The sequence below is a fragment of the Mustela nivalis genome (genome assembly GCF_964662115.1).
Source record: "Mustela nivalis genome assembly, chromosome: 7".
NCBI classification, from domain to species: domain Eukaryota; kingdom Metazoa; phylum Chordata; class Mammalia; order Carnivora; family Mustelidae; genus Mustela; species Mustela nivalis.
In genome coordinates, this window is record NC_139026.1 from 7,011,671 (window position 1) to 7,024,758 (window position 13,088).

A 13,088-nucleotide genomic window follows, 5' to 3' on the forward strand; every position below is an offset into this window, starting at 1 on the left:
TAATTAGTCAAGCTTTTAATTACCGGTGAAAAATTTCTTACCTTTCTGCCACAACAATATCCAAGGCTTTGCATTACTGGGTCAATTTCTTGTTCAAAGACTTCAGACAGCTTGGAGCAATACTTGTATACCCGAGATGTTTTCCGATTATACAACCAGGCATTGTTGAACATAAGCCAAATGTCATCCACATACTGCCAGGGTTCCTGATACTGTCCAGTGTCTAACTTCCTCTTGATGGTAGAAAGGTCCATGGGGCTCTTCACAATATCAAAGTAATCCTAGAAAGGTAAGTGGCACCAAGCAACATTACCTCAGTCTCAGTATGTTTTACGGCAGATGGTGTGTCTTCCTATTATAATCATGAGTTTTCCAGAAATGACCTGAGGTAATATCCAAAAAATTGACTGATGCCCTTAGCTTTCTTTTAAAAATTTTGTTTAGAGAAAGAGAGCACGTGGGCAAGTGTATCAACTTGGGGAGGGCAGAAGGAAAGAAAATCCTCCAGCAGACTCCCCACTGAGCACGGAGCCCAACACATGGGGCTGGATCCCAGGACCCTGGGATCATGACTCGAGGTGAAATCAAGAGTCAGCTACTCAACCAAATGAGCCACTCAGGCACCCTTATCACTTCTTTCTTTAAATTACTAATCTATAGAGAGATTAACAGAGCTACTATGCAGAATTTCCAGATAGTAGGCTGATGACCTACCGAAACCCCAGATTCCTTACTACAGTATATGTGTGATCCATTTAAAGACCAAGAAGGCAAATGGCCTGTCATAACATTAGTACTAAAAAGGGCCTACTGATGAGAAAACAAAGCCCAGTAGGTATCAGTGACCTGAGGTCACAGAAAACTAGAGAAAGAAAGAAATTCCTAAGAACTTTGCCTCCGTAAGCACTCCAATGCCTTATTCAACACCACTTAGAAGCCTCAAATGAAGGCTCCCAGCAGCCTAGCGTAGAAAGGCCAACTTCAGAAACAGATGAAACTAATTTCGTCCATCTTTTCTACCAAATAAACCCGTGACCCAGTAATCACACTCCTTGGAATATACCCCAATGAAACACAAACATCCACCCACACAAAATTCTGCACGTGAATGAACACTCCCAGCAGCACTACCCTCAACAGCCCCAAAGTGCAAACAACTCAGATGTCTAAGAACTCACGAATGGGTAAAGAAAATGTGATGTGGCCATACAGAGGGATATTTCTGGGCCACAAAAAGAACGACATACAGGTTCATGCTATAATATGGATGAACCTTGAATGAAGCCAGTCATAAACACATACTATTTAATTCCATTTAATGAAATGCCCATAAACAAATCCATAGAGACAGAAGTAGACTAGTGGTTGGATGGGGGAGGAAATGGGAGTAACTACCTATGGACATGGGGTTTCTTTTTGGGGGTGATGAAAATGATCCAGAACAGACTAGCCGTAGTTGCACATCCTGTTAATACACAAAAATTACTGAATTATTCAGTTTAAATGGGTATCTTGTATATTATGTGAATTGTATCTGAATAAAGCTATTAACAAATTAAAAAAAAAATTGAAAGTACCACCACATACTTACAGGGATTCCAAGAAGTTGAGGGTCCACAGGTTGACGAAAGGGAAGGGATTCTGGATCCTGTCGGTAAAGTGCCTCTAAAGTTGGCATCAGTGCCTGTCGTAACTCCTCTGGTTTGAAAACTTAAGAGCACATTTGAAATTATCAATTAAGCAAAGAAGAAATGCTCAAGTTGAAGCTATAAAAATATCTCACAAACCACAAATCTGCCCAACGTTATCTCCATGAAGGTATCATTTAGGACACACTTCCTATTTCTAATTCCTGGTCCGCATCAGTTAGCACCTTCAAAACACCATGTCTAGTCAACTTTAAACACCCTTCATAACTCAGCTAATTTTTCAGTCAGAAGTTCAGTTAAGATAGTTTTGACCAAGTAGAAACAGAATCCCCAACATTCCAAAAATTTATGAACAGACCTGTCAAAAAAACATTTCAAAATATACTAGCGATGGGGAGGGACAGGCGATGCTGTTGAACAAGAACAGAAGTAAGGCCTTATTCATGATAACAGTATTTAATAAGTCAGAAATTAGACCTGTATTATCTAAACGCTAAAGGAATCCGAAACCCTGAGGGAAGAGTCCCTCATTAAATTTAGCTTGGTGTTTTAGAGCTGAGAAGGACATATCATCTATAATGGCCAATGTTAGGTTTAAGTCTAAACAGAGAACTAAATTGTTACTGCCAAAAAATGGACTGAGTTGATCAAATTTCATCCTAGCGTGTTAATATGTCCTAAACATCAGGAAAGATTTGACAATGGATTTAATTTAAGCTATTATTTAAGAAGCTATTCATTAAAGGTTCAATCTTGGGCTTTAAAACACTCTCAGCCCAGGCCTTCTTACTTCTATTTACAAATTAATTTTTATCTTCAGGAGGGGCTATCTGTTAGTACTTCAGATATTTTTCACTTGATGTTGGGGGCGACCATGAAAAAAAATGAACAAATAGAGAGGATACTTTGTTTTTCATATCTGGTTGTACTCAAAAGAAACAAAATTTGAACCTGCAAAATTATCTATTTTAAAGACAGATTTCTAATAATAAGATTGGGTTTCTTACAGCCTATATTAAAATACCACTTCAGTTATGTAAATCTTATTTAAATACAAATAATTTTTCAACTCCAACATTCTAAACTGCATTCTATTAACAGAAAAACTTTGTATGTGCCAATCTGAGGAGCCAGCAGACTCCTCTCTTAAGAGAAGTCCTACCACAGAGGGCATCATTACAGCCAGGAGAAGTTCTAGTCCTACAGTAGTTGGTACATCAGTTTTTGTGGGAATTAACTGAAGAGAGAAACACTCTGTGTGAAGCAGAGCTGTTTGCTGGGCTTGACTCATTAATATTTAAGAGTTGGCTGGGAGCAGAGACTCAATCAGCCCCCCTGGGTTCACTTGCCAGCTGAGTAAGCTGGGACAAGCTACTTAACCTTGCTAAGCCTCAGGTTTTCCCTGCCTGTAAAACAGGCATCGGTAACTCAGAGATGCTGTCAAGTTTTTAGAGGAGACAATGGCAGGTGGTACAGTGCCTAGTCCCAGGTTAACAACAAACAGTACTATGGTCACTGCAATTGATTCCTGCATTTTACTCAAGGATATGTAACAATCTCTCTCCTCTGGTGGAAAAGAATTTTTTTGAGAGGTTGTTAACCAGCCCACCCTGAAGAAATGATGGGTGCAACTGACCCAATGACTGCAGGAAGGAACTACACCTACAGAAAAGAAAAAGTCTTCTCCAATATTAGTAATAACCCAGAGACCAGGCAAAATGGGCTCCAGGCTTAATGAAATCACATTAAAATCAATTTCTTAAACCCAAGAAGCCTGATCCCCTTCTATTCCAAGTCTTGGGTTTTTTTTTCCCCTTGTCTCCAGGAACAGAGAGCCTAAGAGACCTACTCTTCTTCTTTGACTGCCCCGGGGCTGGAGATGACTGGGTAGCCGAAGTACTTGGCTGGTCTTCCTCCTCTTTTGTTTCAGTTTTTAATTCAGTGCCTCTCTCTTCTGTTTCTGTAGGTTCCATTTTACAGTCTTCTGCTTTACTCTGAAAGACAAGGTAAACGCTTTTAGTATTCCAAAGACTTGCCACCAGGAAGCAACAAGATCATTATCTTATAACCTCTGTCCTGTAGACATACCTGAAGACCCTTTCTCATCTGGAAACCAACGAAATGAGACCTAATTACCTGAATGCTAATTTGGGTTCCTAGACTGAGGCCCTAACCAACAGCAGTCCTTGCCCTGCTCTCACCTCTGTGACATCCTCTGGCTGAGCATCTGCTGCTTCTGGTGGCTCCACTTCCATCTTTGCCTCCATTTTCACTTCCTGTGAAGGCTGCTTCTCAGGAATGGTCTGAGAACTCACTTCTGTGCTACTAGTGGATGGAGGGTTTGATACCTGCCCTTCAAGGCTTACAGCTGGTTGGGAAAGCTGGGCATAAAGAGAGGAAAACACACAAAAAGTTTGCCAATTATACAACCAGAGTTTAAGCTCCACAGGATGGCGTGATCAACAACCCAAATCTAGGCTCCTCTCATTACATTCATTTATGGTGCTTTCACGTCCTTGGCTTACTCCGCTCCCTTGAAGTAAACTGTGCGTTAGAACAGAAGACTGAGGACTTGCAAAACTGGCTGCAAAACTGGCTGGCTGACCGTACATGTGAGAGACACCAGCAGTTTTTGCATTAGCTGTCCTCCCGTGCCAGGGTGTGAGGGCTAGGGTCTCAGAGATGACTACTCCAGAGAAACTCACATTTAGAAAGAAATGGAAAGAAAAGATGGATTGAATAGCTATTTTGTTTTGTTTTTTTAACTTTCCAGTGGGAAAATCTGCAAGGGTATAGAAAAAGTAGAGAACATATAATGAACTCCCACAGAGTGGCTGTTTTGAATCACCACATTCTAATGGGATAACCAGTAATCTCTTTTCCTAGGTCTTCCAATAAGAAACCTCATGAGTAGTCAGAATTTTCAGGAACCCTAATCAAAAGTTTCCCTTCTGCATTCTACTGTTCCTTGCCTATCAGAGGGTGGGATGAACCACTGCTGACTTATGGTGTTTTATGAAGTAGTTATGACTCATGGAGTTTTCTGTTCACCAACATGACAGAGAACTAAAATGTAGGTATCAGTAAGCAAGCAGAAAGTTCTGAGCCTTGACACAAAGAATTCTATTAGTAAAGATGCAACTATTAGATGGGAACTTAGATCTCTGCTATGTACATGATGAATCTCTCACAAGGAAGCTAAGGACTGTTCAAGACCCATACTTTTCTCACCTTAGGTCATCATTTTCTAACTGTGGCTAGGACCAGACATTCATAAATCTATGGTTTTGTTCGTTTACTCTCAAATACTAAAGCTCAGAGTGTTTGTGATGTGCTGAACATACTATGGATTCTTTCCCCTTGTCACCTGCTTATATGCCCTCAAGTCTCAAAACACAACGCAAAACATACCACGGCCAGCGTCAGACCTAAACAAAGTCTTTGAGCTCCCTCTATGCTAGGTACTAATTATAGTAAGAACAGGAAAGGAAATAAAGTCCCTAACTGCAAAGAGATTCTAGTTTAACTGGGGAGACAACACAATACAAACTAGAACCGGCATATAAATAATCTTAACACTACAGTACAGTTTGAAAGGGTTCTGCGGGAACCCAACTCTCTGCTTACTGGAGTCGCAGGCTGTGGGGGCAGCAGCGGCGCTGTCGGGGTGGGAACAGATGCTGCTGTACTCTGCTGGGAGAGAGGCTGCTGCTGGGGCTGGTCAGCTGAAGGAGCAGCAGGAAGTGAAGGCTGAACTTGAGGAGGAAGTTGCGTTGGTGGTGGTGTGGGTGTCTGCCTTGGAGGCGGATGTAGAGCCTGGGTTTGTGGCCCGGGTGGCATGGCTGGAGGTGTAGGAACAGGGGCTGGAATTGCTGTTGCTGGTGGCTGCTGAGCCCCTATGCTTGGGGGAGTGTGGTGAGGCGTAGGGGTGCGACTAGGTACTGGAGAGGGTGAATTCTGATGCAGAGCTGACTGAGGGAGAGGGGGACAGTGAATGTGGCTCCCTTGAGACCCTGGAGGCATTATAGGAGAGTTCACAGGGCAGGAAGAACTGGACATTTGTGCCTGTTAAATGAGAAACAGAACAAGATGGCACTTGAGAACACAGTAAAAGAAAATATTTACACAGCAATATGCTTCCATTTCAAAATGTGTCAAAACTTCACATAATCCACCAACGTAGTACATAATTAAGTAGACTTCAAAGAAAATTCACCCGAAAATCCCCGAAAACAAAACAAACCACAACAGCATGGGCCTCGGCCACTTCAGGGGCATGGGACAGTTGAATACACAGGATTTTCTCCCTGGTTATGCTCTCCTTAGCCACAGTTCGTTCTTCCGTATTACAACTCTAAGATTTCATTTTCAGAAGTGTTCGCTACTATTAAAAAACGGTTACAATGGGGTGCCTGGGTGGCTCAGTGGGTTAAGCCGCTGCCTTCGGTTCAGGTCATGATCTCAGAGTCCTGGGATCGAGCCCCACATCGGGCTCTCTGCTCAGCAGGGAGCCTGCTTCCTTCTCTCTCTCTGCCTGCCTCTCTGCCTGCTTGTGATCTCTGTCTGTCAAATAAATAAATAAAATCTTTAAAAAAAAAAAAAAAAAAAAAAAAAAAACGGTTACAATGATCAACTTAACCTCTTTCTTCGTTTGTAACAATTAGCAGCACTGCTATATCACAGAATAATCTTTTCATGTCCAGAATACCATATGTCCATAATTGCTCTTATTGAAAACTTAAAAAGCCTCTATTTTTACCCATTATTTGCTCCCACCCTTCCCTGTGAAAACCTGGATCAGAGAAGTTTAAGGCCCCCCAGAACAGGAGCAGCAGCCCGTCGGTGAGACGTACTTGAGACACTGGGGCCTGCCCGCCGGACGGAGCCAAGGGCATATTCGTTACATTCATTCCCTGTGCGGAGAACGGAGTCTGGGGAAGGAACTGGCTCTGGCCGGAAGGCTGCTGCATGCGAGGCCCGTAGCCCATAGGCTGCATAGGGGGGAAAAACAAACAAACATTACCCAGAGCACCAATTGCTTCATTATGGTTATTCTACTACAGTTAGAATCACCTCTGCTGTGGCTCTGCTGAGGGGAAAGTTGGGTAGAAAAGGAAGAAAATACAACACTGGACTCTCATACAAAGATAATGGAGAACAGCCTTACAGCTGACCCAAGCCTACTCTAAACCAATCACGGGCGGTTACAGACAAACCAATTCCGATACACACCTGACAAGGTACAGAGGTAACCACTCTTTGCATACTTTTAAGTGACAGTGAAATACACCTTCACAAGGTCTGTGTTCACATCATGATGTTGCAGTAGCACAAACCGTTAAGAATCTATAATCAGTACAATTAAAATCTTACAAAGATTTGTGGCTGAGGGGCGCCTGGGTGGCTCAGTGGGTTAAGCCACTGCCTTCGGCTCAGGTCATGATCTCAGAGTCCTGGGATCGAGTCCCGCATCGGGCTCTCTGCTCAGCAGAGAGCCTGCTTCCCTCTCTCTCTCTGTCTGCCTCTCCATCTACTTGTGATTTTTCTCTGTCAAATAAATAAATAAAATCTTAAAAAAAAAAAAAAAAAGATTTGTGGCTGAACTTGGTGGCATTCATGGTCCACAAATATTTGAGGATTGTTATATTTCATTTCTTTCATGGCGGGGGGGTGTTTACAGTACTTTATTCATAAAAAAGTCAACGAAATAATCAAAATGTCCATCAATAACAGAAAGAATAAACACATTGTGGCACACTCACTAAATGGACTACTACTCAGCAATAACAAATTATGGCCATAAACAACTATGCAGATGAACATTAAAACCATTATGTTGAGCCAAATAGGCCAGACACAAGAGTACATTTGAATAATTCCATTTATGTGAAGACGAGAAACAGGTAAGGTTAATCCATGGTGACAGTAATCAAGGTATCAGCTGTCTAATGGGGACAGTGATTCAATGGAAGGGAATATGAGGGCACTCTTAGGGGAAACGTTCTTTATCTTGAGGATTATTAAATTTCATTTCTAAAATTCCGCAAACAAACATAGGACTTTAATAGAGAAAGCAATTATAGAAAAACAAAGGCCAAATACTTAATAGTCTAAGAAAGATTATTAAAACACGGCAGTCTGGCACTCAAGGACTAAAGACACTACCTAATTCTGGAAGCCTAAGGGTTGGGGTTAACATGGAAAGGTGGACTGCCTTAGGATTTGTATAAGGAGAGGTGAATGCTCAGAGTCCCTCTTCTCCAGTCCCTAGAACTTAACAACTGTCCCTACATCACTCTTGCAAGAGACAGTTTCCTGTCTAGATAGGTTCTATGTTTGATGCACATTACAGAAGAGCGGCGACCATCAAAATATGCAGGCTACTAAATATTGAGACTCCAGGGAAAGGCGGACTGTCATTCTTATCAGCTTTCTTCTTGTAAGAGAACCATGGGTTTCTTAGTGTTTATTTTATATTGATTATAATCAACAGAGTTCTTCACTATCTTGGATCCTCTAATACATATACTTCAGAAACTTGGTTTTTCATTTAAAGCTGTAAACCTGTTTTATGCCACCATGTTAAGTCTGAAATTACTGGTTATAGAATATTCCAATTTACAAATGTACCGTAATTGAACCATAATGAATCCCTGACTGTACATTCAGGATACAGCCTTTTTCAAAACAGAGTACATAATACAAGATCCTAACATGAATTTTCTCCAAATTACATCGTTTTGGTACCTGAGTGATGAATTTTGTAGGATAAATTTCTAAATACAATTTATTGGTAAGAGAGATGGATGCAAATTAGGGATTATAGTATTTACTGCCTAACTGTGGTATATGGCTTAGTTTTCTGCTACTCCACTTTAAAAAAATAACTACTTATTCTCCTCGTTAAAACACATATATAATCATTTATCATGTGTACCATAAGGGTCAAATAGAATTACAGAAAAAAATCAACATTAAACGCTAATCACGTATAGTTAGCTGTTTAAGCAACTGTAAGGTTTGTTTACAAAACAGAAACAAACAAACCAACAACAACAAAAAAAGATTTAGGTAAAGGCCAAAATGATTATACAAAGAGGACACACTTACTGGGTTCAGAGTTCCAGGCTGAGCTAACTGTCCATGGTGCTGAAGAGGAGAGGTCTGTCGGGGTCCAATTGGGGGCTGGGGCATACTCATCTGGCCAAATTGATTCAAACCTGTAAGTACAAAACATTAGGTCTGAATACCTTCATGGAATTGGAGAATTAAAGAATGAATTCTGATTCTGTAACATTTTATCAGGATAATTAAAGGAACCTGTTTTCAACTGTGAATGAAGGCCACTGTTAATGAATATATTGTTCTCTGAATAAAATCTAGTAATCTAGAGTAAAATCCACCTTGACCAGATGTTTTTACTTATTATTTTTAAAAAGATTTTATTTATTTAATTATTTGAGAAAGAGAGCCCAAGTTGGGGGGGGGTGTACAGATGAAGAGGAAGAGGCAGACTCCCCACCAAACAGGGAGCCCAAAGTAGGGCCCAATCCCAGGACCTGGGATCATGACCTGAGGCTAAGGCAGATGCTTAACTGACGGAGTCACCCAGGCACCACTTGACCAGTTGTTTTTATTTATTTATTTGTTTTTAAAAAGATTTTATTTATTTGACAGATAGATCATAAGTAGGCAGAAAGAGTTGGGGGGGGCACGCTCCCTGCTGAGCAGAGAGCCCGATGCGGAGCTCGATCCCAGGACCCTGGGATCATGACCCGAGCCGAAGGCAGAGGCTTTAATCCACTGAGCCACCCAGGCGCCCTGACCAGTTGTTTTCAAATGGATGCTTCATGTCTTTGCCACCTGACCTGCCAGCCAACCTTGTCTGTACTCTTATTTCCTTTCCCCTCCCTCCCTGGACTCCAACTCCAAAATGTGCTCGGATTTCTCAAGTTGGTAATTATGATACATGCTGCTGGTCTGAGGCAGGAAGCAAGGTGGCAAGAATAATCCTGTAGTACACCAGAGACTCTGTTTTAAAAAGCCATGGTTGGGGCACCTGGCTGGCATAGCTGGTAGAGCAGGGGATTCTAGATCTCAAGGTTGTGAGTTTAGGCCCCATGTAGGACATCGAGGTTACTTGCGGGAAAAACTAAAGCCATGGTTAGATACATGGATTACATGGATTGCTTTTACAACTTACCAGGCTGTGGAGTTATCCGGGCCATCATCTGGTTTGGCACACTGCCACGGATCATAGAGGGGTCAGGTAGAGGGCCATCTAGAGTGGAACAGAGAAACGGTTAGAAAATCTTTCTACTTTTTAAGATTTACTCATTTATTTTTGAGAGAGCATGCATGAACAGAGGGAGGGGCAGAGGGTGAGGGAGAAGCAGACTTCCCACTAAGTAGAGAGCCCAACACAGGGTTCCCTCACAGGACCCTAGAATCATGACCTGAGCCAAAGGCGGACCCTTAACCGACTTGAGCCACCCAGATGCCCTTAGAAAACCATCTTTTAGCCACTGGCCTTTCCATTAAAAAGGGGAAGGGTTGATAGAATGAAGGAGAGAAAAGGAAAAAAAAAAGAAAAACCTCACAAAGTATCTTTAGTAATGTCATGAAAAATTAGGCCTGACTCTCCAAAGAATGAAGCAATGAACTTAGGAACCCAAAGAAAATGTTAGTTCTAAAATATAAGAAAAGCCTCCAAATGATTATAGTATTTTGCTTTCCTTCAGTGTTGACAGGAAAATAAAGTAGTATCTTAAATTAAAAAGAGAGAGAGAGGGAGAGACTACTATAGCATTTAATATGCTACTGTTTTACTAATCTGGAATCTTTGGTTGGTATGCAGCAGAATACCTCCAAGAGACAGCCACAGATTTTGTTCAGTGACCAAATTTGATGTGTACCCAATGTGTTTTTATGTGCATAAACCCACTGTGAACGCTGACCTTAAATAATTCACGTATTATACTGCTCTATGTATCAAGGACCTCAGATTTGCTGGTGGCAGACTATGCTCTAAAGGGAAGCCTACCACACAATGGAAAACAAAAAATTCCCTGTCACTTCCGCAAGTATGCTATACTAACAATAAAAATCATCACACAACTAAGTGCTTTAGTACAATTCAACTAACTAAATCCACTAGGATTTACCACTAATATTGTTCCTTATTTTGTTTTTTAAAAGCATGCGCGTGCACAAGCAGGCAGAGGGAGAGGGAGAAGCAGGGTCCCTGCTGGGCAAAGAGCCATATGCGGGACTTGATTCTAGGACTCTGGGATCATGACCTGAGCCCAAGGCAGACGCCCAACCGACTAAGCCACCCAGGCGTCCCAAGTATTGTTCTTAATAAACTAAAACACAAATTGAACACTGGAGAGAATTCTGAACATTTATTCACATACTCTTTTATCCACAATTATACAAGATTTATAAAATTATGGGTATAACCTACACTCAATACATAAAAATTATAGAACGTAAGATAACCTCTGTAGTTTTTTTTTTTTTAAGATTTTATTTAATTATTTGACAGAGATCACAAGTAGGCAGAGAGGCAGGCAGAGAGAGAGGGGGAAGCAGGCTCTCCACTGAGCAGAGAGCCTGAAGCAGGGCTTGATCCCAGGACCCTAAGATCATGACCTGAGCCGAAGGCAGAGGCTTAACCCACTGAGCCACCCAGGCACCCTAAAAAATTTTTTTAATAAAGATTTTGTGTGTGAGAGAAAGAAAGAGAGTGCACAAGCAAGGGGAGTGTCAAGCATAGAGAAAAGCAGGCTTGCTGCTGGGAAAGGAGCCCAATCCCACTTGATCCCAGGACCCTGTGATCATGACCTGAGCCAGAGGCAGAGGCTTAACCCACTCAGCCACCCATGCACCTTTTTTTTCCCCCCAGATTTAAAAAAAAAAAGATTTTATTTATTTGAGAGAGAGAGCATGAGAAGAGGGAGGAGGGTCAGAGCGAGAAGCAGACTCCCTGCCAAGCAGGAAGCCTGATGCAGGACTTGATCCCAGGACTCCGGGATCATGGCCTGAGCCAAAGGCAGTTGCTTAACCAACTGAGCCACCCAGGCACCCCCTTTTATTAGTTTTTAATTACAATTGTATTTAACATACCTTCATGGTTTAGAGCTGACTGTGAAGGCAAAATGCCTGGGTATGATTCTTGGCTCTGCCGTTCACTAACAGTGTGACCATAGCAAGTCAAGCTACCTCTTTACCTCAGCTCCTCACTGGTAAAATGGGCAATAGTATCTAACATTATCTCTCAAATCTTTTTTTTCTATGTATCTGTTATCTCTCTACTAATTTTTTTCTTAATGTAAGCTCTACAGCTCAATGCGGGGCTTAAAGTCACAACCCTGAAATTAAGAGTCACATGCTTCCACTGACTGAACCAGCCAGGCTCCCCACATTTTGTACCTTTTTAAATAAAGCTGTTTTAATTCTTATCTTCTGTGTTTTTTTTTTTTTTAATTGCAAATCTGGTTTTAAACTCTGTCAACTCTCCCAGTTTGTGTTTTTTTTTATTTATTTAAAGATTGAGTTATTTGACAGAGTGAGAGAACACAGGCAGGGAGAGGGAGAAGCAGATTCCCTGCTGAGCAAGAAGCCAGAGGCAGAGCTCAATCCCAAGACCCTGGGATCATGACCTAAGCAAAAGGCAGATGCTCAACCGACTGAGCCCTCTAGGCACCCTTTCCACTTTGTTTCCTATCCTTTTTGTTTTCATTTTTCCTATGAACATGTACGTTTTCTATAATGAATTTCCCTTGCACTTTGTATCCGCACGAGGACCACAGGACGGATTCTTCCTGATCATGTATCTCTGTATAGGGAGCTGCCCCTCAGGGTGCGCTGCCTGCTCACCGGGATCATGGCAGGTGGAATTGCCTTCTAGAGGTTCCTTTAGCAGCCACACCTAGCCCTTCACCTTTAAGCAGAGGGCTCCAGATGGTTGGTCAAATCTGTTCCATCTTCCAGCTGCTTGGGTAAAAAGGGAATGCTCTGGAGAAGCCTCAATTAAAATATTCTAGTGTACAGCTGTATGGCTACTTTAGCAATGTAATAGTGGGGCCACTTTTAGGATGTTTCTATAGTAAAAATTATGTTATTGAGAATATTTCTGTGCAACTGTACATTACTTAAAAATCAAATTTCTAGAAATTTAATGACTAGATTTAATGGAATGAAAAAAACATTTTAATTTTCCCCAATAGCGTAATCCAGAGCCAAGTTACTGTACAGTCTTCAATATCCACTTTAAGCTTTAAAGACCCCAAAAAGGTCACATTGATTTTACTTATTCTTTCATTTTCTTTTCCCATGTTTCATCTTTTTCCCCGAGTCATACACTAAGGAAGTCAGCACCTTTAATATTAAAAATTGTTTATGGTATCTTCTGTTGTCATTTTTTTCTTCACAACT

General features: G+C 41.5%; 2 protein-coding genes across 2 annotated transcripts in view; both read right to left on the reverse strand.

Annotated features, from left to right (window-relative positions):
- The window catches only part of L3MBTL2 (L3MBTL histone methyl-lysine binding protein 2), a 529,035-nt gene that overhangs the window by 92,167 nt on the left and 423,780 nt on the right, over positions 1-13,088 (reverse strand). The window lies entirely within an intron of this gene.
- EP300 (EP300 lysine acetyltransferase) overlaps positions 1-13,088 on the reverse strand; it is an 83,575-nt gene that overhangs the window by 19,215 nt on the left and 51,272 nt on the right. The window contains exons 12-19 of the mRNA XM_082739910.1: positions 9,853-9,930; positions 8,760-8,869; positions 6,503-6,640; positions 5,277-5,714; positions 3,851-4,030; positions 3,499-3,643; positions 1,592-1,710; positions 42-281 (exon numbers count right to left, since the gene is read on the reverse strand). Coding sequence (XP_082596036.1) covers positions 42-281; positions 1,592-1,710; positions 3,499-3,643; positions 3,851-4,030; positions 5,277-5,714; positions 6,503-6,640; positions 8,760-8,869; positions 9,853-9,930 — 1,448 coding nt within the window. The remainder of the gene's footprint in view (positions 1-41; positions 282-1,591; positions 1,711-3,498; positions 3,644-3,850; positions 4,031-5,276; positions 5,715-6,502; positions 6,641-8,759; positions 8,870-9,852; positions 9,931-13,088) is intronic.